The sequence below is a fragment of the Lissotriton helveticus genome, chromosome 5_1 (genome assembly GCF_964261635.1).
Source record: "Lissotriton helveticus chromosome 5_1, aLisHel1.1, whole genome shotgun sequence".
In the NCBI taxonomy this organism is placed as follows: domain Eukaryota; kingdom Metazoa; phylum Chordata; class Amphibia; order Caudata; family Salamandridae; genus Lissotriton; species Lissotriton helveticus.
The window spans coordinates 222,468,799-222,494,225 of record NC_136065.1 but is presented as its reverse complement, the minus strand read 5'-3'; the positions used below and the strand labels follow the sequence as shown (position 1 = coordinate 222,494,225).

Here is a 25,427-nt window from a genome sequence, read left to right as displayed (position 1 = left end):
TTATTCAGCTTTTTGGAGAGATGTAGCCTTTCATGGGGTTGACCTGTCTGATAAGGTGCGTAAACTGCGAAAACTCTTTAGACCATTTTGAAAAAATGGCATATCAGCTATCCAATTCAGTTGAAAGAGGGAGATGGTCGTGCAGTCATCCTTGTACAGGGTTGTTTGTTTAAGTGCTCTAGGGAGGGCACTGTACTAAACTTAGTGATATACCGTTAATTGAAAATGTGCATTTCTGTGTTTTAGGTACATTATGACAAGCGAGTTCACTTTAGGCCCCACAGAGAAGTTCTTTGTAGAACACAACTACTTTCACCTGGATAAGTCCAACGTTATCATGTTTGAGCAGAGGATGCTGCCAGCTGTGACTTTCGATGGGAAGGCCATCCTGGAACAGAAGGACAAGCTTGCTATGGCTCCAGGTATACAGTTCAACTGAACCATCCTTTTCTAAACTTGATATTCTACTTAGCTGTTTTCTGATGACCAGCAATATGAAAGTGTGAGTTTGCTACTCTAAAAGCCTACTCGTTACAGGCACTAAGAATGCATTGTACTCTATTAATCCCCCCCCCCCATTGTTCCCCCAACTCCTACTGTAACACTGCTAAAAGGTGTCCACGTCACTGGCCTCTATGCACAACACATTTTGTCTAAACCAGTGTCCCTTTTCACCGATTTAATATGCCTGAGGTAGTAAAAGTTACTCTGTTGATAATGCCATTTCACCCACATAGTGGTTTTCATAGAGGAGGCAGAAAGGACACAGCAACGTTGTCAAACCCTGTTTGGGGTATACATGGAGAGCAGGCGCCACTCAGTCATTTGCATTGGAGGCTGGGTTGATTTGCCTATGATTGAGCCAAGTTCAAGCCCTTCAGCACTTGACTGTTGGTGGCAGCAATGGCGGGCCACTCATAGGCTTCTCAGAGGTAGTGTGGGTACTCGGGACTCAACATCCACCCAGTAGTGCAATAACTAAATGTCCCGCCCAGTGCTTTACTTGGATAAAAAAACATACTTTGATACACACTGTACAAATGGAATACAAAACAGATAATGTCAGCAGATACAAACTTGTTTTGGTGCTAGCGTTGGTGAGCCTTGGCTACGACCCCCTTCTTCCCAGGTGTTCCTACTCTTGTATGTCAAAAGTGAATATGCAGCATGAATTGAGATCTGGCATCGATACCCCATTTCAATAGCAAGTGGGCTCAGTTCAAGTGTTTTAAACAGTCTCACCTCATGCAGGCCTCGGCTCTCTTCCGCTTCTTGCAGATGATTCACTAGCAGCAAACACAACCTTTTGTTGCTGGCAGGCAGCAGCAGAATTGAGTTGCCCCCTGGAGTCCTTCAGCATCTGTAGGTCCTGGATACCCGCAGTGGGCTTTATTATCTGTCGAACCTGCTTCTGGGGGACTTTGTGATGGGCAGCAGGTGGGCCTCTTCATGGGCGATGGGAACATTTAGAAGGGTCACAGCGGCACAATGGCAGCTGTTGGGCTCCCTTTTTAGATGCCGTGGTGTCTACTGCCATGGGCCGCTTTCAGTTCTGTGGTACCAACCAACACATGCACAGTTCTTAAATCCAATGGCAGTGTCCATCAAAGGCACAACTCTTGCTTGTTGGTGGTAACATCCACCACGGGCACATCACTTGTCATCTTTTTACGATGGCTATGTCAGAGGCCGATCCACTATTCCTACCTGGAACCACTTTACGGCAGACTGCACCCGCTACTCTGGCTTACAAATCATTCTCCATAGCACAGCACCGGGGTGTCTGCTGCTTCTAACACTCAATGGACAGACACCCCTGAGGCAGAGTTGTCAGACTCCTTCCATCACAGCAAGCAGATTGGCTACCAGGTGTTTCAGATTATGGGTTCAGGTCTTCGGCAAGACTCCAGGTAATGCTCCCTTACCTCTGGGAAGCTTGCTGTCCGGTAGACCCTAGCTCTGGTTGCACAGCAGACACCAGCTCTGGTTGTTAAACAGTTATCAGAGCAAAACCTGTTTAGCATGGCTCTTCTTTAAAGTGTCCTCTCCAGGCTATCAATACACTCAACCTTTGTGAGGAGTGGTGCTTTTTAGGTCTCGCCTAGCGCAGCACACATGCGCTACTCCAGGAGAGGGCCTCTTGCAATCACTCCAGACCTTCACTGGTGCGTGTGGCGGCCTGCAGCTTGCAGGAGCGAGCATGGGCGCGCAGGGTGCCATCTGTTTTGTTTCGTCACTTTCATGGCCGTGCTTGTTAAACTTTCTCTTTTCTCCCCGACACCATTTTTTCTCATCTCATTCTATCGTGCCCCGCTGTAGTACACATTTCTCCTCTCTTCATCTCTACCTTCTGTAGTCCCTCTTCCTGACTCCTGTTTTCTTTCTTTGTTTCTCCCTCTCGCTCTAAATTGCATCTCTCTCCACCTTCTGTGTCCTCTTTCCTTCCGCACCTCTCTCCTTTTCTGGTCTACTAATCTCTCGTCTCTGTACTCTACTAATCTCTAGATTTTTCTCTTCCTCCTTTTTTCTTCTCTCCAACTCGCCCTTCTTTTAAAATCTACCTTTTCTTCCCCTCGCCTCCTCTTCTCTTTATCAGTTAACCATAGCAACACTTTCCTCTCCCTCGTTTTACCCCTATGTATCTCTTTCCTTTCTATATTGTATCTCTCACCATTGTAGCCCCTTTCGCCATCCTCTCCAAGTCCCGACGTAGGCTCCACATCCTGTAATTCTGGACAAATCACTTAATATCTGTGTTTAATGTAACCAGTGCACATGTTGAGCTTATCAATGCTCTGAATAAAACTACAAAAAATGTCTGTTCTCGTGTCTCTGTTCTCTTCTTAGGTCTCCCACACTTAAGTTTCTTTACTCCTTTCCCTATTTTTTTTGTTTGTCATAGTTTTTATGTCCCCTTCTGTCGCTGCTTCTCTCCCATTTGCTTGCTATTTTTTATGACATTTTTCACCGTTTAAATAGCATTTGCTTTTTTTAAGCAAGGCTCAGTGATTTAAGCAGTGAGGGCTGACACCTGCTTGTGCACTGTAAAAAGGGCGACTTCAGTCTTTTATGCTTCCCAGGTCGACACTTTGAGGCCATTAACTTGGGTAATAGTCATAGCAGTTTTTATAGCACACTGAAACAACAAAACCTGTGGTACTGTGTTCCATATAAAGCAAGTTAATTTAGGATGGCATTTTCTTTTCTTTCTTGTCACTGCCTCTGTGTCCTTTCCAACACCGGCTTTACCCCGTTTTTCTCTCCCGTCTTGCACAGTCTCACTTTATACTGACCAAGCTTTCATTTTCACTTTCACTGCTCATCTGACTCGCATATCTTCACTGCCCCTCTTTCTCCCGCCCTCAGACCCATTGGCTCCTTCTCCCAATCACCTGACTCTGACCTGCGTGTTTCTGAGCCACGCAACCCTGTCCCCAGTTAACTCACTGTAACAGATTGTCTGCGAAGCCCGAAGGGGCAGGCCTCTGGCTCCACCCTTTAATTGAAGAACACTAATTACAGGACACGAGTAGCATTAAAAGCCATGGAAGTGAGGTTTCCCCCACAAGGGGCGGTTTAGTCGAGTTGTGCGCCGCATACATACCTGCTTAAATTTTTTCCAGAAGCAGTTGTTTTCTGTGACCCAAAATTTGCTCTGGGTCAGAGCGTGCTGGCTCGGGTGCCTAAAGATGTCCTCCCGCAGCGCTATCCTGACCTCATCACACCCGAGTTCTTTTTGCCTCTCGCTGACCGGTGTCCCTTTCTTCCCAGTCCCTTTCGTTCTATTGAAGATAGTTACTTTCAGCTCAGTGATGCCTTGCCCTACTGGCACCGATTGATGGAACATAATATGCTTTTGTACCTCGTAAATTCAGGCACTGTATAGACTTTCGGACCGTCCTAAATGTGGCAGGTGTCTGTTCGTGCTGGGTGAGGCGTAGCTACTATTGGTGCAGCAGGTGCAGTGGCACCAAGGCTTTTTGAACCCTGATTATTGCTGTATTTTACTACCCCAGCAGTAATCAAAGAAGGCGTTTTTCTTGCCTGCACCAGGGTCCATGGCATCCTTGCTACTCTGCTGCTGAGTTTCGTATGATATTGATTACCTGGAAGTGTGTAATTGTAATTGCATTTATATAGCGCTTACTACCCCAGACAAGGCATCAAAGCACTCTTTGGTGAGTAGCACGCTACTCAGGAACCCAAAAAGGATTAGTGGTGAATTAATATAGTTACAAATTACATTAATTTGAGCAGTGTGTTGGTCTCTTTTTCGCTAGTAGTGTTCCTTATGTCTGATTGTATGTCAGATACTATGTGGTGGTCCATGTCTGGTTGTTTTGTAGTATAGTAGGATCTGTTTGTCCCTAGCTATGTGGACCCTCCTTATGAGTCAGGTGGAGCGGACATACTTCCTTTAATTCAAGATCATTAACTACCAGCGCAAGGCCTTCGCCAGCACCTTCCTGGTTCCATGTCAGCCTCCCCGCTACTTCCATAACTACAACGGCTTAACCCTATCCAAGCAACACTGCTGCAAGATCTAATTACAACCGTTCTCAAGAAGTGTTTTCCACTCTGCAACAGTGAACCAACATACTACTAAAGCAACATTACAACTAGTAATTCATGTACGCCAGTCTATAAGCAACAACTGTTTTTTACATCCTTAAAAAGGTACATTCATCTGGCCTCATGGAAATGCCGCCATTTCCCCTCCACGTTCACTCCCTCCTCACAGAGAACAGTGTGGCTGTTATAGAGACTTTAACATCTATTTGTTTTACCAGCCTAACAATGATACCATTAATCTATGTTACGACGCAATGGAGCTCCCAAGCTACTGCCACTCCTAATGCTGCCAAGGCATGGGCGCAGAGAAACCCCATTAAAACAAGCTCACCCAGGGAAATGTTATGCAAAGTACACTCTTTCTCGTACCAGATGGTACCTGCCGCGGGTAGGTGAAAGCGAGGAGGCACCTTCATTCACTCTCTCTCGCTCTCGCTCTCTTACTCATTGACTGACTGACTGTTATACAGGTACTATTTCCCAACCTTCACCTTCCTGTTATTTATGCCCCCCATAACAAAAAAAACCCATAACAAGCAACCATCGGGACAGGCAGATAGAAGTTGCCAGCATTGAAAGAAAAATCCTCGACATTATTTATTGTTAATACTTTTTTAATATGGTCGTTCATAATGCTTTCGTGGTCATATATAAGGTAACAGAAATGCTTCTGACACTTCTTTATTATACCTTTTCAGTATGCTGAAGACTTCTGTACAGCACAGCTTAAAGACCTAGGCAAAGTCAATATCTCTGGCTGAACACTTATAAGGTCTCAAAGGCGAGACCTATTGGCTATGTCAATGCTTGTTACAACAGGCTTGTCTCAGCCTGGAGCAGTTACAACAGAGATACAGAGGTGTGAGCGCTGTCGGTACCTGGCTACCAAGAGCTAAACTGAACAGTGAGCACAGGAGAAACCAAAGACATGCCTCACTAAAAAGGGAGCCTTTTCACCTGAGCAGGAGAGGCTGCAATCCCACCCTTCACCCCCCATCATCTACCTACATTGGCAGTGGTACGAATATTTATTAGCAGCATTTCTCCGGAAAAGGCCTAGTTGAATTTCTTAAGGACCTTGCCTTCTCTGTCCCCACTTCAGTGTCTAAGCCTCCTCTCCAGCTTCAAGAATGTCTGCAATATACTTTCATTGTCTGGGAAAACAACCTTCCCTCCATATTGTACAGAGAAATGGTCAGGGGCTTCCAAAATAAAAACTCAAAGGCTTCCATTACTCTGATTCACTGCTTTATACAATGCTTGTAGCATGGTGTAAAAAATAATCTGATGATGGCGACTGTGTTGAAGTATTTCCAGGGTGTGTTTCTATTGTCGTACAACGAGGGACATAGCACCAAATGGTTGACAAAGCCCTCTCGAAAGGTAAAAAAAAAAAGGAAGAGACTTCACATGAACAATTCTGAACCCAGCCACTAGATCGCAGAATATTGCACAGCATGTGAATCCAGAAAATTCTTCAAACTGTAAAACTATTTCTATTGGTCCATTACCTTTCTGTTCAATTCTGCATACGGTGCATTTACCATGCAGGCCACATTAACAAAGAAGGACAACATAAACTTGAGACATTAGCAATAGGAAACGGGTTTGCACTTAGAAGTGGAACTTTACACAAATGGACCAGTAGGCCTCCGCTCCAGTGATACAAATAAAAAGCGCTGGTCACAACTAAAGATTCACAAAAATGGTATGCTTCTACAACCACACTACATGCTAAATTCCTGAAATGAATGGTAGTCCACTGTCATTACAATGATCCAGGTCACAAGACCGGTCCAGGACCTCACTCATGTCAAGGGAAATTCTAGGGTTCTGCTCACACTAGATAAGTGTGGGGCCAGGTCCAAATATTTTGTAGTTTTGTGTGTTTTCTGAGTCTTGAGTGAACATAGCCTAGAAAAGTCGCAGCTCTTGCTCTATTTTGTGATAGCATGTTCCCATAGAGATTATTTAAAGTACTTTGCACATTCCCATATGTGTGATTACATCTTTTCTCTGTTAATGAATGTTTAGAAGAAGCAAAAGGCTTTGATTGATAGTCCATGAAGCAGTTATCTGTGTTTTATTTTCTAGATGGTTGGTTAACCAGAGTTCAATATTTGCAGTAGTTGAAATTGTCAATTGATGATACAAGTGTGACTGACTCTGTTCGGTGCAATCAGTGCAGTGCCAAAAGTGAGTAGCCCTGTTGCAACTGCCGATGGCTGATGACAATAAATATTCTGTTTTGGGGTGCAGTAGCTACACCAGGGGTGAGGTTTACTGACCTCCCCTTTCCAGTTAAGTCCACTAGACTGCTGCAAATGAGAGAGCCCTTTGTGCTTCTTTATTTTATAATGAATGTGTAGGTGACCAAACCTTATAAGCGGAGTTCTTTTAATAATGATTTTGATCATCCATAGGTGTGCAGACAGGAGAAAGTTCATGACCACCTTCAGGACAGCTGTCTTTAGGGTTACTCTGGGATGAACACCATCATTTGTTTGCGTACAACACTATGTGCAAGATGAAGGATAGCAGCTGCCCACAGAGAAACAGAAGATCTCCACTAGTATTGAAAAGACCTGCTTGGACCATTCTTTACCACTTTCTCAACCTGGAGCTAAAGTATTTCCCATTACACTTTGCTAGTAACAAGCCTGAATGCTGTGCTGCCGTTTATTTACTTGGCTGCACTGCAGCCTAGGCAAGCCTAATAAGTCCAAAAATTTAGAAAGCGCCTTGAAGCCAAGCCCTACCAGAGAGCTGAAGACTCTGCCTAATGAGAACACACCCTCCAATCTGCATCTTTTATTTCTTGTGCTCCCCTGATAGTTCCTTTCTGTGCTGCGTTCCAGCACACAGTTGCCAATGGCTCACTCCTATCTTGTCCATCTCCTCATTACCCTATTTCTCCTCCACATTGCAGACATTTACCTAGAGTCTATAGGATCCTTCAGTGATCGTACGATGAACACATTGCTTACCTTCCGAAATGCCTTATCTGGTAGAGACTCTTATCTAGCTGCAGATTCCTTACCTTAGAATTGCCCCGAGTCATCAGATTATATCTGCAAAATGTTCATGAGCAGTACCCCTGTGCACCTGTAGGTGGCGTAATTCCGCTCCACGTGTCATCAGCACTGGTAGTGGCGTGCACGATGCCTATATAGTCAGTGCATTGACATCCGTTTCTTTTTGTGACTTTCTGCACCAGAACACTGATCACTGGTGTGAAAAACTAGGGCCCTGACCCTAGAAAACTATTCAGAGCTGGGAGGATGGATGAGTCAGTAAGGAGTCTACGGCTAGACAGCCGCTACCAGATAAGGCGTTATTGAGGAAAGTAACTTGTTCATCTGATAGACTTCTAGCTGCAGATTCCTTACCTTAGGACAGATAGCCAAGCAATACCTTCCCAAAGGTGGGTCTGTGAAACCGATTTTAGACCAAAGAGTCCTGCTGGACAGAACGAGTAAAGTGTCTTTCCCTATGGGCCTGACTGTCCAGGAAGTATCGTGCAGAGATGCCCACGTTGCTGCCTGGCAGATGTCCAGGACCAGAACTGGCAGCCTTGGCTGAGCCCTGCTGGGTCAGGTGAAGAATAAACAAAAGAAATTGAGAAAGGTGAGTAGTTAGGGGATCAACTGTTGCTCAGCACACCATGCCACTAATGTATTCCAACGGCCGGCGTATAGCGTCTTGGTGGGGGACGCCAAGCAGCAAAGATAAAATTGCAGACTTTGAACGGAAGATCAAAAGCTATCAACTGCCACTGCTCAATCTCCATGCATGATGGCAGTAAGTTGACTGGTTCGGGTGGAGAACCCTCCCCTGCTGCTGCGACAGAAGGTCCACTTGAAGGAGCAGCCTGATCAGAGGACAGATGGACATGCTCAACAGCTCGGGATACCAGAATCTCCGAGCCCAGTCTGAAGCCACAAGGATGACTTTGGCCCAGTCCTTCTTGATCTTCTTGAGAACTCTGGGCTGGAGTGGTATGGGCAGAAAGACGTACAGGAGGCCTGAGCTTCACTTGAAACTAAAAGCTTTTTTGAGTGAGTCACCTTGGAAACTCCAGTGCGCAGAACTGCTGACATTGTGTGTTGTCGGTGGTGGCGAATCGATCTAACCCAGGCTCTTTCTACTGTTGAAAGACACCTTGCACCACCTCCAGATGGAGACGTCATTCATGATCTGCTAGGCATTGTTGGCTGAGTGCGTCCGCCCTGGCTTTCAGAGATTCTCCCCAGTGTTGAACCACCAGGAAAATGCCCCGATGTTCCAGCCATATCCAGAGGCGCAAGGCTTCTTGAGAAAGGGTCCATGACCCCGCCCCACCCTGATTGTTTCAGTACCAGATGGCTGTGGTGTTGTCCATGAACACCTGCACAAGCCTTCCTTTGACAGAGGGTAGAAAGACTTTCAATGCCAGTCGGATCACTCTGAGCTCCAACAGGGTAATGTGGAGCTCGGCTTCTGCCGGAGAACAGAGGCCTCTGATCTCCGCCTCTCCCAGATGGCTCCCTATCCCAAGAGTGACGCATCTGTCACTACTGTCAGATCTGGTTGGGAAAGGGAGAGGGGTCAGAAGGGTCTGCCGCTGACCCAATCGCGGTTTGTTAGCCACCACTGCAGATCATTTGCTGTGCCCTACGAGATCTGGACCTTGTCGGAGATTCCCCTGATGCTTCACCCTCTGGAACTTCAGGTCTCACTGCAGGGCATGCATATGCTAGCCTGCATGCGTCCGGAGCAGGAGGCCATGAGTCCCCGCAGCCTCAGAGCCAGTCTCACTGAAACCCAGGAGAGGTTGATACATCCGTATCATAGCCTGAATCTCCTGGACCTGCTCTTCTGTAGGATAGACCCGAAACTGCTCTGTGTCAAGAAAGGCTAAGATGAAGGGGAGTGTCTGAGAAGGGACAAGCGTGACCTTGGCACGTTGATGGTGAACCCCAGCGAGTGCAGGAGGTTTACCGTAGTCTAGAGGTGGGAGATGACTGTTTGAGACGAATCCACCTTTAACAGCCAGTCGTCGATATAGAGAAATACTGGCACCCCTGATCTTTGCAGATACGGTGTAACTACCGTCGTCCCCTCTGTGAATACCTGAGGGACGCTAATAAGTCAGAATGGGAGCACAGTGAACTGACAGTGCTCTTGGCCCAGCGTGCACCTCAGGTAGCGTCTGTGGGCAGGCAGGACAAGAATGTGAAAGTATGCATCCTGCAAGTCCAACTCTACCATCCAGTCTTCTGGGTGCAGAGCATACAGAACTTGAGCGAGTGTGAGCATTTTGAATTTTTCAGGAAAAAATTGAAGGCGCAGGTCTAGTATAGGACAAAGGCCTCCATCCTTCTTGGGCACCAGAAAATAGCTGGAATAGCAACCACGACCTTCTTCTGATGCTGGCACCCTCGCTATGGTTCCCTTGGTCAAGAGCACTGCTACTTCCTGGCAGAGTAAGGAGAGATGGTCCTCCATCAGCCTGTCGTAAAAAGGTTGCATGAGTGGAGGGGCAGTTACGAGGGAGAGGAAGTAGCCCCTCCGGACAATTTGATGTTATTGACCTCCAGTGGTATAAGTGATGGCGTATCTCGCCCATGGTAGTCCGTGGTCAAACTAAAGGGGTTTGGAGGCTGTGGCTGCCAAGTGGGGGCCTGAAGAGGGGTTGGACATGGCCGAGCTCTTGCTGCCTGACCTACAAAGTCTGTGGGAAGCTTGTGGGCTTTGGTGGTTGTGCAGGTAAAGGCGCGTCTACAAGCCCCTTCCGTGGTTCGAAAAGCAGACTGAGGTTGACGGCAGCCATGGAAAGACCCAAGTACCTGGCCTCAGCCTTGAAGCGCTTCAGCACAGAGTCCTTCTTGTCTTCCAGGAGACAGAAGCCATCAAAAGTCATGTCCATAAGCAAAGCTTGGCAATCCTCCGAAAAGCCAGTTATCCTCCGCCCAGCATGGTGTTTAAGGCCACAGAAGAAAAAAACGCTCTGCCTAGCGAGTTGGTCATGTCCAATCCACATCGGATTGTGAACTTAGCTGCACCTCTCCCATCAACCATAGCTTGAAAGAGTATGGCCGGGTCCTGCTCCAGGACCATAGGCAGCACTTGCGTAACCAAATCCCTCAGTGAATGGGAGTAACTGCCCAAAAGGCATACAGTGTTCACAGACAGCAATGCCAGGCTGGCGGAAGAAAACATTTACTTGCCTAAGGTGTCCATCCTCTTGGATTCCCTATCCGGTAAAGTGGTAGGCAATGTGTCAGGATTATCTTTGGAAGTAGTCTTGGACCACTAAGCTCTCCAGGGTGGGGTGTAGGGTGAGTAAAGGCGGGGTCCCCTGGGGTGGGGCATTGGCTTCATGCAATTGTCCTATGCAGACCTTGGACCTGGCTCCTGGCAGGACATCTGTGAGGGCTTCCTTAAATGGGAGAAGCAGTTCTGCAGGGGTGACTACCAGCTGAAGCACCTCCGTCAAGACATTAGTCTTGACCGCTTCTGAGGGCAGCTGAAGGTCCAGGAAATCATCCACCCTTATCCTAGCAAATGTGGCATCCTCCTCCATGGCCACGGTAGGAGGAGACACCAGACCATTATCTGGGGAAGTGTTCAGTCCACTGGCTTCTGCCAACTTCTCGCACCAATGCATGTCTGGGTCTAGTGGCTAGTAGTAGTAAAAAATACTTTATTGCATTAATCATTTGATTACAATAAATAGAGAATAAGCAGGTATAAAAAAAAAATCACATTTTTCATGCGTAGTGTCATAAAAAAGATGTACGTAGGTCGTGATAACTATTTTTGCATCTAAATACCGATCCAATAAAAAACATTAGTCGTGTAGTGTTTTATAAGCATGTTCTAAAAACTGAACCATCCTTCTGATTGCTCTTTCCCCTGTTAGTCCAAAACAATAACGTATAGCCTCTGTAGTTTTTCTTATTTTGCCATTATTAAACATGGGGCGTAAATATGACCTCCGTGTAGGCAACAGTCTCGGGCATATTCATATTAAATGTTTGAGTTTCCTTGCCGGTTCCACAAAGCCGTCATCCCGGAGTATCTTTAAGAGCCTTATTCCAAGTCCCTTCAAACTCCCCTATTGGATTATGGAATTATCTGAACCGTAGGTATTTCCATTTAAAGTAGCTGGTCAGATTCCATCCCAAGTATTCTTGAGCCTTCAAGGTGTATGTATCCATTATTAAGTCTGTGTGTTTATATTTCCTGGCTTGTAGACTATCTAAATTCCACTGTGTTGACTTTTAATGTTTTACATATTAGTTTTTTCCGCACATCCCTGATCATTTTTCCCATCTCTTGTATATCAGGCAGTTCATAAAAGTCTATTTCCGTCATTATACTGGAAAGATGCAGATCTCTTACTTTTTGACTTCCTCCATTATTAGATGTTTCAATGTGCATGATTCGGCCTTAGCACAATCGATAATGTAGTTAACACAACTGATCTTAAGCAGCATTTCCAGAGATTTTAGGCCTAATTCCAACCGTATCATACAATGTGGAGTAGCCTGTCGTAAATGTAGTATGGTAAGTACGCATTTCATAAAACATTTTTCGAGGTCAAAAATGACTTATTTGTTCATGGCAGGAGATGCGTACAACAGACAGTAGAAACTGAATCATTTTCATCTGTAAAGCTTTTAGAGATGGAATAATTGCATTCCCTCCGCACAGTTTCATAATATCTTGCAATTGATTTTGTGATAGTTGTAGATTTTACACTTTTACAGACCGTATGGTTTAGCCATGATAACTTTGTATCAAATGTTACCCCGAGGTAGTTATATTGGTCCACTTCCTCGATCGGGTTTTCTCCTAAAGACCACATTTTGGTGGTGTAGAGTGACCAAACGTAACGATTTTCATTTTAGATAAGTTAGCTATCAAACCATTCACTTTATTATATGTGTCTAGTTGGTTCAGTTGATGCTGTAGTCCATTAGAAGTTAAGGATAAAATTACTAAATCATCGGCATATGCTAGGTATGATATTTTTTTGTCCTCTAATTTAGGTGCCACACCCATATCTGAGCTTAACACCGAGTCGATATCTTCAATGTACAAAGAAAATAACAGAGGTGCAAAGACACAGCCTTGTTTAAGACCGTTTGTGGTGTCCATTTTTGGAGATAGTGTATTCTCATGAGCCAACTTCACCCTGACTCATGTATCCGAGTGCAGACAAATAATAACATTTAGAAGGTTGAAATCGACCTCCCATGCTGTTAATTTATTCCACAGCCTTTGTCTGTTGACCTCGTCGAATGCTGTGGAATAGTCCACAAAGCAGGCGTATAATGTTATTTTCCGCAGGCTTGCTTTTTTAACCATCATGGCCAGTGAAACAATGTTATCGATGGTCGAACACCCTAAGCGAATCCAGTTTGCGTTATTGGTATCAATGATTTTTCCTCCGCCCATGCCCTTAATTTATTCTGGAGGTGCTTCGCAAATAGTTTCCCTTCAAAATCCAGCAACGCTATTAATCTATAGCTGGAAGGATCCTCTTTTTAGTTGCTCATGTAAATCGGGTGGATAATCGCTCCTTTCCAGGAAGATTGTATCATTCCACATTTGATTACCTGTAGGAACAACTGTTTTAACATCGCACTCCAAAAAGTTATGTTTAATTTTATCAAGCCGATAGGGATACCATTGGGTCCTGCTGCCTTGGATGAGCGAAAACTCTCTATTAATTTGACAATTTCATCCTCCGTTATTTCTGCAAATGAACCATCCGCATTAGTTGTCATATATTCACTTATAACAGATGATTTGTATAAAGATTTGATATGATTTTCCCTCTTATAGTTATAGACAAAAAAAATCATCTGGCGGTTTATGCGAATTTGTGCCGTGTCTCACCAGGGACTAAAAAGCTCGCTCATTCCTAGTCGGTATAGCATGATTTAAAGTGGCTAGTATTCTTCAGGGTCCTGTGGCCCCTCCCAGTCTTCCCCGAGTCCTAGCCCATAGGAATAGGACTCTGCTTCCGGTCTAGAGGGGTTGGCTCCAGTCCAAGCAAGAGTTAGCATCGCCCCCTCCGGTTCCGTGTCAAAGTTGGGGATGAGATTGCAGACCGTACTGGGAGCATCAACATCGGGATGGGTGTGGAGGTGGTCTGACTGGCGCTGGTCCAGATCTATCTGTGGATCCAAGGTACCCTACTGGTGCTGAGGGCTAACCTGTCTACAGGCAACCAGCATGGGCACCTCCCGAACCTGCCAGGCCCAAAGGCATGCCAGCGGAGATGGACCACCCAAATCTGAGGTACATGGCCTCAATTCGTGGAGTTGCGTGGGGGTCTCTTCTGGACAACTCTGGGAGGCATGGAGAGCTGACGCAGGTGTAAGCTAAACCACGGAGCCAGAATTTGAATGATGACACACCCTCGGCTCCTAGGATGAGTTTGACGGATGGGGTGAAGTCTAAGACCTTTTCGGCTTCTTACTCTTATTCTTTTTGTGGGACTTAATAAAACGCCTGCGATGAAAATCAATGGCTCCCGGGACCTTCTCCCTCGACCAGGATCAAGACCATCGTAGCGTCTCAGGACGAGCTCCTTCAAAGCCTTGGGTGCATGGCAGGTCGAAGCATCATGGTCATGCTGAAGACACTAGAGGCTGACAAGCAGAGGACCCGTCAACAACATCTGTCGGTGACAGGTGCTGCAGGGCTTGAATCCAGTTTTTCTGGTGTCCTTTCCTCCCAGGCAAGAAGAAAAACTCTGAAAAGAATTTTGACAAAAATTTGAAAAAAGTTGTCCGTCAAAAAAAGACAGAGGGTGACTCTTTGGATCTGCGCTGGCTGGCACGGAAAGAAAATAACTGATGTCAGCGTGCTGGAGTGGTGCTTACATAGGCACAGTGCAACTCCCTTCCAGCGCAGATGACACCACGTGGAATCGAGTGTCGCCATCTACTGGCGTGCAGGGTTACGGCTCACAAAAAACTTCTGGATTCAATCTTACACCTTGGGATAATTCTAAGGTATGGAATACGCGGCTAGAAGTCTGTATCAGATCTACATGTTTTTAGGAACTTCGCATCGCTAAATTACTACCACTAGGGGTAATTTTCCTGGTTGCATTCTGAACTTCTAGATACTCTTTTTCCATAACGGAGTTGTCATTTCAATTAAAATTAAGAAGATTTTTGTAGAATGGTTTCAATTCTTCATTTTCCATTGACCGTTGAACCATCTCCTTCTATTAACAGTAACCGCATTGTACATTCCAGTTGCCTTTTCAGCAATACTCTGGACATTACAAATGGTCATCCCCAACGCAGAATGCACACTGTTGTTATAAGCGAATTCTGCCAAGGGGAGAGCTTCTACCCATGCGCATGACATGGATGACACTAGACAACGGAGATACTGCTCCATGGTTTGATTGGTGCGCTCCGTTTGCCCATCTGTCTGCGGATGGTAAGCCGAGGATAAACTGATCTCCATCCTTAACCGGGAACATAATTCTGTCCAAAAGTGGGAAACAAACTGAGCCCCTCTATCTGAGACTATAGCTGAGGGTAGCCCATGGAGTTTCACACCCGAGTTTATAAAAACTTCTGCCATTTCCCTCGCTGTTGGTATTTTAGGCAATGGGATGAAATGCGCCATTTTTGTGAACAAGTCCACAACTACCATAATTGCAGTATACCCAGATGTAAAAGGAAGATCTGTCACAAAGTCCATACTTATAGTATGCCAAGGGGCAGGGGGAACTGGTAATGGTCTTAGTTCACCAGAAGGACTTGAATGTGATGGTTTACTTATAGCACACACCGGGCAAGAAGAAACAAACACCTGGACATCATGTGCCAACGTGTCCCACCAAAACCAACGCGAACAGAACTCCCGAGTCTTATGGATACCAGGGTGAGCCACCAAAGCAGATGAATGGCACCAGTGAAGGACAGTATCTCTCAACTCAGGGGGTATAAACAAACGATTCTCACGATACAATAATCCCTCATGAACCACGAAAAGTGGCTGAGATAACCAGGGAACAAGATCAACGTCCTTCAGCTTCCTCTTTACTGTATCCATGAAATCGTCTGCGGACACACCCCTACTATTCTCTCACTAGCTATTATGGGTCGTACGTCTTTCTCTGGTCCTGCCTCTTCCACATGTATACGCGACAAGGCATCAGATTTTACCTGTTGAGCCGCAGATCGATGGGTAATAATGAAATCATATTCATTAAAAAACAGCACCCAACGCATCTGCCGAGGTGTCAATGCTCTGGCAGAGCGGAAAAGCTCTAAGTTCTTGTGATCGGTATATATGGTTACCGAATGCCGGGCTCCCCATAAATGATGTCTCCATTCCTCGAAAGACAGCTTGATAGCAAGCAATTCCCTCTCTGCCACTGTGTAATTGCGTTCAGCTGGCAACAAGGTCTTAGCTAAGAACGCAATAGGATGCATAAACCCAGTCTCTGGATCCCTCTGTGAGAGCACCCCCCCCCACCCCCTACGGCACACAAGGAAGCATCGGTCTCCACATAATTGGGCAAAGTAGGGTCTGGATGCACTAAGACTGGGGCGGATGTAAATCTGTTTATCAATTGACTGAACGCGACTTGTGCCTCAGGAGTCCAAACAAACGAAACCCCTTTTTTCAGCAACGCTGTTATTGGAGCTACGACATCTGAGAAATGCGAGATAAAATGCCGATAAAAATTTGCAAACCCTAATAAGACCTGTACATCCTTAACACAAGATGGGCTAGGCCAGGTGACAATGGCTTCTATCTTCCGTGGGTCCATCTTTATACCATCCACTGAGATAATGAATCCCAAAAATTCCACACTTGTTGTGTGAAACTGACATTTGTCCAGTTTAACAAACCGCTGATGTTCCTTCAGTTTCTGTAGAACCTGGATTACATGTGACTCGTGCTCTGCAGGGAACTCAGAATAAATCAAAATGTCATCAATATAAACAATAACACTTAAATCCAAAAATTCCCTCAACACCTCATTAATAAATAACTGAAAAGCTGCTGGTGCATTACATAAACCAAAAGGCATAACGCAATACTCAAATAAACCAAACTTTGTTCTAAAAGCAGTCTTCCATTCGTCTCCTGAACGGACACGAATGAGATGGTAAGCACCCCATAAATCCAATTTGGTGAACACAGCCGCGTTCTTCAATTGATCCAGCAATACTGGAATCAACGGAAGGGGATACTTGTTTTTTACAGTGACCTTGTTTACGGCCCTGTAGTCCACACATGCACGCAGGCCACCCTCCTTCGGTATAAAAAAGATAGCCGAAGATACAGGTGAGGAGGATGGACGGATAAATCCCTTGGCCAACATGTCATTTACATATTCTTTCAAATGCCGTTCCTCTGGCTCTGAAAGGGCATATATACGGCTACACGGCAAGGTAGCGCCGGGTACGAGATCTATTCGGCAATCAAAGGACCGATGGGGCGGGAGACTATCTGCCTGACCCTTGTCAAACACATCACTAAACCCGGAATAAGGGGCCGGTAACAGTGAAGTCTCACCCTCCTCACTCCCTGCACATGTCAATGGAGATATCCAATCTGTGGCAACTGATAACATTTCTGTAGACAATGAACAGAGTCCAAAGTCACTATCCGCCTCACCGAATCAATCCGAGGGTTATGCAGCTGCAACCAAGGCACACCAAGTACCACACCAAGTACCACACCAAACGAGGGAGCATCAATCAAATCAAAGCAAATTAATTCTGAATGACCATTGTCGCATAGTAAGCATAACGGTTCTGTTTGCCGTGTTATGGATCCTGACGATAGCTCAGTCCCGTCAATAGCTCGTACAGGTTCTAGCTGCTCTTTATAAACACAGGGGACCTTCAATTTCTCTGCCAGTTGTATATCCATAAAATTGCCTGTTGCTCCAGAATCAATCAACACCGGCGCGGTAGCACGAATATTGCTTGATATCACAAGACAGGCTGATATGGTAAAATGACGTGGCACTCTCTGCACTGCCCCCACAACCTCATAAGACTTGTTATACTCTTCTTGCATACAGATTTTATTCTGTTTGTCAATAAATGCCACAGATTTCTTTAGGTTCACACTAGATGGTTTGGATGGGCATTCACGTGCATAATGACCTGCACGTCCACAATATAAACACAAATCTAGCTCTCGCCTTCTCTTCTTCTCATCTACTGTTAAAGGACCTCTGACTCCACCGATCTCCATCGGTTCCGGTCCTGGCTTAGGGTCAGTGAGAGGTTTTCCTTCACTCTACCCACATAGTACGTGATGACTGAAAACGATTCCGCTCACCCCGCCTTTCCAACAATCGGTGATTCAATTTCACCACCAAGTCGATGAACGCTACACAATCAGACGGAGGATCCACCACCTGAGACACAACATCCTTTAAATCCTCGCACAAACCTTGATAAAATAGGCAAGTCCTTTTATCCATTGGCCACTGTGTTTCTGACACCAGACGATTAAATGTGGCAATATAAGTTAATAAATCCTGCTTACCCTGCCGCAGTTTCAATAATTCCACATCACTTGCCTGCATGAAAGCATGTTTTGGCAAACAAACTTCTCATCTGATCCTTGAAGGCCTGATAATTATACAGCACTCCATTATCATTATCTACCAATGGAACCGCCCATTGTGCCCCTGTCCCTACTAGATAAAAGCCACCTTGGCTGAATCATCTGGGAACGCGTTAGGTCGACACATGAAATGTAGATGGCATTGGTTCATGAAGGTGCTAAACTTATTGCAATCGCCAGAAAATCGTTCAGGAGCTGCCAACGGTACTGGGACAGGTGTCATTACGGTCACTACAATAGGAGTCCCTCCTCTTGCTCCCTGCCCAGCCCCCCTCTCGAATTGGAAGGTAGCAGGTTGGACAGGGCCCTGTCCCCTGGGTTAGTCCCTGGCCTTAACTACACTAAGCTCCTGTCTCAAGCCCAGATTCTCCTGCCTTAAATCTTGTACCTGGGACTGTAGAGTTGTAATAGCCCCCATTAGATCTTGTAAGGTAGGGCCCCCATCCTCAACCATTGATTTCCCAGCCTCATTCATCGTCGCCCGGGCAGTGCATACATTTGTGGGCTTGGTTTTCTGTCACCAATCACTTCTCGCTGTGCCCAACACTGCAGAGGCGATGATGATCCCAATCCCCTTCTCACGCCCTTAGGAAGTGCCCCGAATGGTAACACAGGGCACTATACACCAGGGCGTAGGGAGAGGGTGGGAGAAACAAAAACAAGGGAAGATGACACTGGGTTCTGATAAGTAAGTACTCCTCTTGGCGGGGATCCCAATACACTGTGAGAATACCTGGAGTGGGAGACAGAAACAAAACAATCCCCACTATAGGTACTAAAAAACTCCCTTTAACCATATATCCCAAGACCATGTACACAACAGGTACCCCCCTTGAGTAAGAATAAAGGAACCCCCCCTTACCAGAATTCACCAGCAGGGAGGGCTGCAGGATAAGGTCCACGTTACTTGAGGTAGGCGATATTTCCACAGCATTCGTGGTTAGTCATTAGAGTTCCAAAATCCACCCAGTTCGTTTTTTAACAGGAATATGACGGACCAGAGGGGAAAAAGTCAATAGACCTAAAAAAAACCTCAAAAGCCTCCACACAAGGAGACTAAAACTCCCCCACTCTCATATATTTAGTATCGGCAAAAAATCCTATTCTAACTAAACTACGGAGGACAAAACAAGGCAATGCGTATATGTGCCCAAAAAGCACAAAACTACGTCGAGCGGTTAAACTAATCCAGGAAATGACCGCTCTGTATTAAACACACAGCCGTGTATTTATCCCGAAGAACCGAGTCTCCAAGAGTCCAGTCAAAGCTGACGCTACGAACGCCAATAGCACTGTCAAGAGCAAACAACCTGCAAGCCTGCAGACTTCGTGGCAGCCCAAAGAAAACGAATCGAGGCTCCGGCGGCCGCTGGACCCAGTTGAGCAACAAAGAACAAAGCTGACGAAGAAACGAAAAAGGACTCCAAAGATCCAAGAAGACGCCAGCTGCAAGGTAAGATATCCAATTCCAAGGTTCCGGGTAAAAGGCAACAGAGGGACAAAACCAAGCAACAAGAAGGAGGCTGTTGCAGGGTTTCTGTACTCACACAGAACTGTGCACAGAGGAGTGGAACCTCGGCAAATTAGGATGTCCCAAAACTTACCTTAGCAACCAACTCACCCCTTACCGAGCTAGCTACAGTGTCTCATTGGACATATCAAACACCCAATGTTTAGACAAACCAGAACATGAACTTACAGTACCTCAGGGTACGTGGGACTCATGAACACTCTTTCGTTATATTATCATTACAAACCAGAACATGGAGTAAAGAAGACACATGTGCATTTGAAATGTTTATTTACTAATGCCGTCTTCTCAGGCGCAGTATCTTAGATAATACAAGTACACTTATTATCAGTAGCAAAATTATCAGCATAGTTACTAAGACATAAAAAGCGAATGGTGACAGCATGTTAACATGCTGTAATGAATAAGAGTTAACAACACTTATATCTCACCCTCCCTGACACATATATTATATTATTAGCTAAGAAGGTCTCTTTGGGTTGTTTTAGGGCGGGCCCATACCTTAGTGTCCTAGCATGAAGGAATCACATCAGCATACACCAGCTCTCTCTGCATGTGCACCGCATCAAGTGTGTTAACTATTCTCCTGCAAAGCAATATCAATCCCGCCTCAAGCCCAAGTTGGCAAAGGCTGCACTTGTGTTATGACTATGAAGGCGTGGAGATCAGACCTCATAACAATTCCATATCGTGTTGCTCCTGAAACTTCAGCACTCTCCGTGCAGACATGTTTTATTAAACAAAGCAGATATCAGAGCAATAACATATTATTCTCACATTCACCACGGCAAACTACTAGGTTGAAAGCTAAGTCAACAAATGAGGGTCGTGTGCAGAAGTTGCAAGAAAGGAAAAATGGCGTTTAAATCTGAAATGTACCTATGCTAACTTAACACGAAATATGGATATATAGGAGCTATACAACACCCCCCCATGATCCGAGAACGGACTAAATAAGGTAACAGAAGTGCCATCACATGAGAGCAGAATCCATTTATAAACGAGCATGAATAAAAATTCAATTATAAAAACTAATGCTAAAAAATAGCCCACAAATATAATGTGGCTCAAGCCAATAGGCAAGCAAAAATAAAATGTCTTGACCAAAAGTCAATAAAATCAAGGAAATGCTATCAATCAGCATGCCAATCTGAGGCAGTGTCTATGATAAGACCGTATATGAAAAGTAAGCTGCAACAGCCTCAAGGAGGAAGTCACTGTCCTCATCCGAAAACAGTTCAGCCATCCAGTCTAAAAGATGAAAGGAACATACGTGATCTTCCAGCACCGGATCCTCTATAACCATCAGAGGACAGCTCGGTGGGTTTTCAAGAAAACTTTGTTCCAAGAAATTTCGCGCTGCCGACAACACATCCCAGGGACCCATTAGTCCATGTGCCACCGCCAAGGCCATAATTCTTTCGTCAGAACAAACCAACTCGTGAGCAATGATAGGACTCATCAGTTGATCAAAATCGACGTCAGAAGATGCTGGTCCGCAGAGACACAAATCAATGGCCCAAAGGAAATCACAGGTCAGGCAGCGAAATACAGGCTGGACACAGGTGAAATAGGAGAACCGAAAAGATAATCCAAACGCCGTGCTTAGAGTCGCCAACGGCAGTGTGCCATAATAATCAAGCATGCGGTTGCGAAACCGCGTCAGTAGTAGCTGTGCGTGGTCTTGCACAGGAAGGGCATCCATATTTAAAAAGGCAGAAAACCACCAATGCGCCTGCCGCTAAAGCAAGTAAAAACGGGAACCCTCCAAATAAGGATGAAAAAATAGAATGGAAGAAAGCAGGGATGACTCCAAAAATCTTCTCAAAGGAAGTCACGAGACCACCGCTAACAACTTTAAAAAAATGTGCTAGGCCCGTTGTGGAGGATGCGTTAAAGATAGAACGGACCATAGCTCCGAAATGCAAGGGCAAATCAGTGTTTAAAAGAGCCTGAACCTCCGTGCGGGTGTTAGCAATGTGAAGCACGAAAGTTTCACGGGCCGAGCTCAAGGCCACCTCTTTCTGGGACAATAGAGCTCTTATTCTAGCCATGCCGCTGAATTCTGCTCCCAAGGTCGGTATCTGTGGCCAAATGGAAGACTCCCTATGTTCACGTGTGGGAGGATAAAGAACATTTCTGCAGCAAATAACTCGCTCACTAACTGTTACTATGAAAGCTATACCTTTAATTAAACCACAACAGTTTTCATTATTGAGCATTAAATAACTACCATTCTCTAACAATTTAAACGTGGGGATGATAGCAGGAACTGGCGTGCCCTGTAAAACGCAAGCCATATTCGGTCTGTCCTTGTTACATGAACCGTGTAACTGTATGTGTCTACACATTAAAGAATGATCTGGCGTCTCAGTACACTCATCCCCTGTTAGATAAACCTCTTGTTCATCCTTGAAACATCTGTATGTATATGGGAGTGACCAGACCTCATGAAGAAAACCGCTACCTAAGGGTTCAAAACGACCTATTGGCACATATTTCATACAAATTGAAAACTTATATAAAGCAAAAGGCAGCGTTATTAAACCGTGGATAAGCCACGTAGCAGCAGTGGTCTCTGCCACAGAAAAAGGCAAAGATTCCAATCTTTCAATATGGAGCATAGAAAAGGAAGCATCACGCATTGAAAGCAAGCGTTGTTTGTCTGTCAAATTAAACGGTGCAAATAAAGAGGAAACGTTCATGTATCCCCAGGGAACTTTACCCATTTTTAGAGTCTGTAGTGTCCATGCAAACTGCATGATTGAACGTAATTGATTTTGACCATGGTATAATACAGACACTTCATCATGCACAATATCAACAACAGACGACACAATATTATCTAATGTGTAAATTCTAGAGGAAAGCACGTTAATGCTATTGTCAACAACTGCAAGAACTTTCTCAAGATTTGCCTGATCAATAGCCCTAAGGCGTGAAGCAGCCTCAATTTGTGAGAGTTTCCAAATTTCATTGTAAACACCATATAACCAGCGTTTCGACCTGCCACTAGCTGGGCCCTTAATGAAATCATTCAAATCCACGTCTGCATTCAGTTTGGAAAGGTGATACTTAACCGCAGGCAAAGTTGAATGTTTCAGCCATGATTGACACAACTTGCCCACAGAGTAAGAGGTGACAGTATGACTCAAATCAAAACGGGGATCAGATCTAACAGCCCTAAAACCGTCAGTCATATTTAAAAATCTCTTTTGGCAAGAATCAGCACCACGGTGCCAAAGCAGCCAACCCTTGGGGTTCATACTGGAAATGTTAAAGGAGGAATTCAGAAGCAGAGCCTGTATCTCTCTAATGGACAATTTAGTAAAATTACTCCAATTCTCATATTCCTCCAACTCCGGGAAAGACGGGGTGTTTAACCTTTTAGATGTAGCCAATCCAAAGCACGTGGTCTGGGAAATGGTTTCATTTAAAAACCACATATGATTTGGGATGAGACATGCACGGTGCAAAGCCTCAGTGCCTTGTACCTGCCAGGCCCTTGAGCCCCAAACTGATTTAAGGTCTATGGTATCCTTCCATAACTCATACCCTCCAGAAACTAATTGATCCAGGAAGGCCTTTGAATATAACAATTTTGTATTTGTAAGTCGAACCTTGGACAGTGGCTGTTTTTGAAATTTAAAATAAAAGGACTCGGGATTGGACTGATTAAAGTCAGTGAAATAAGTATACTTTTTAAGAAACGTTTCTGAACTCCCTTGTGTTGGTGCTGGGCAATGTTCCCACTGAGTAAAATTAACCGCATCCCTTCGGGAAGATGTCTTGTGTAAGAAGTGATTGCCATAATGTTGGTAACAGAACAATTCACCATAATTAGCAGATTCTAAATATAAATCCTCAGCATCAAAAGCAGCATAATATTTCAAATCAGAAAACAAACTTTCCACAGCATTAACATCCCAATCATCAGAACGAATGTTTTGTTTCACCACATCCCCCATATTAACTCTTAGTACATTAGGAACATTAACGACTTCCGTTGGGCCATGAATCTGAAAACGAACTGCATCCCACGCGATTCCATCCAGAACAGGCCACGCTGTGATGTTAACCAAAGTCAAGTCTCTTTTTAATCTGTGTGTAGAATGTGAAGAGGAAAGTGGGGCCAAAGTTCCATTCAAATGAGTAATGCAAGTTCTCTCCTCGACATAGTGTCCATTCATAATCCGAAAAAAATAAAACACAAAACCAATTGACATAAAAAGGTAAACTGAAAAAAGGGCCAGCCAAATGTATATCCAAGGAGGTATCAAAAAATGTTTTTTAAACAGGCTAGCATATAATGCAATTTTAGATGGTTTTTTCGAGGCAAGGGAAGCAGAGTCAAATGAAAATCTTGATTCCGTGGCTAAACGAGCTTGCAGGTCAGGCATGGACAAATCAGTGGGGTACGTATAGTCTGTCTCATCAAGGTTAGTTCCTGGTAAAGTATTCAATAATGGAGTGGAAACAGCAGGTAATTCGATGGCCACCTCAGGTTCATTATTAGAAGCAGTGGGCATAATTGAATTTCTCACAATGGAAGGACAGGAAACAGCCGGTGTCATGCTAAGAAGAATCGGCCACTCTGTGTATCTTGACATTGTCAATAGAAATAAACCTGTTTTCCTTACGACCTGGAAGTGGTGGTAAAATGACTGTTCTTGTGCCCTTCACTCCAAGCACTGGGACCGGAGCGCGATAGGAGGGACCAAACTCTTTCTTGTTGTCGATCTTCTCTCGAACCAGTTCTCCAACTTGGGGTAGCCAGCCAACTACCGGGATCTGCAACGCATCATCCGATGTGGAGGGCAAATGTTCCTTTACAAGAGTGTCTCTCGTCTTTTGTAGATTCTGTAAAACAGTGCAATGTTCATCTGCGTCAAAGGAAGTGGCGCGAACCACCGAGTCTAGACCGTCAAGGTCAGGGACGAACATCTTGATGCCAAAGAGCATTTCGTATGGGGTCCGCCCACCCAGAGACCTTCTAGGGAGATTATTAAGAGCACGCTGCACGCCATAGAGGTGGGCCAGCCAGTTTCTGCCAGTGCCTATAACTCGGGCTGTCAAAGATTGCTTTAAATCACGGTTCATTCGTTCAACTACACTATTACCCTCGGGTCTGTAGGGTGACGAAAACTTGACTTGGACCCCCATCGAAGTCATGGCATCCTTATACGCCTTAGAGGCGAAAGCCGGACCCTGATCCGAATGGAAGGTACCACAGGCAAAAATCCCTATAAAGATACGCAAATCTCTGATGACAGTCCGGGAATCAGCGCTGCGATGTGGCCATAACCACACAAAGCGTGTGCATGAGTCAACTGCTACTAAGATGTATTTATACGCAGTATCAGATGAAAATGGACCGCAGTGATCTAAATAAACACAGCCTAGTGGTTTATTAGAAATGTACAACTGAGTCTGAGGCGGACGCGTAGCAGTTGAAGGTTTAATCTGCTGGCATATGTCACAAAGAAGGACATAATCACGCGTCTGTTTGTACAGTCCCCGCCACCAGAAACGTTGTTGTAGTTGCGTTACAGTGGCTGAGACGCCCGCATGCGCAGACGCCACACCTTCATGAGCCGCTGTAATCAAGTCTGTTCTGCGATCAGAGTTGGGAATCAGCCGTTCCCCAACATCAGGTATTGTCACAAAAGGAACCTTTTCGGGACTTAAGTGGTATTTATACTTCGAA

The 25,427-nt window shown here is 45.1% G+C and overlaps 1 protein-coding gene across 1 annotated transcript in view; it reads left to right on the top strand.

The window, feature by feature from the left end:
* The window catches only part of UAP1L1 (UDP-N-acetylglucosamine pyrophosphorylase 1 like 1), a 149,872-nt gene that overhangs the window by 54,639 nt on the left and 69,806 nt on the right, over window positions 1-25,427 (top strand). Inside the window, exon 3 of the mRNA XM_078642046.1 lies at window positions 247-422. Within this exon, the coding sequence (XP_078498172.1) occupies window positions 247-422 (176 nt within the window). The remainder of the gene's footprint in view (window positions 1-246; window positions 423-25,427) is intronic.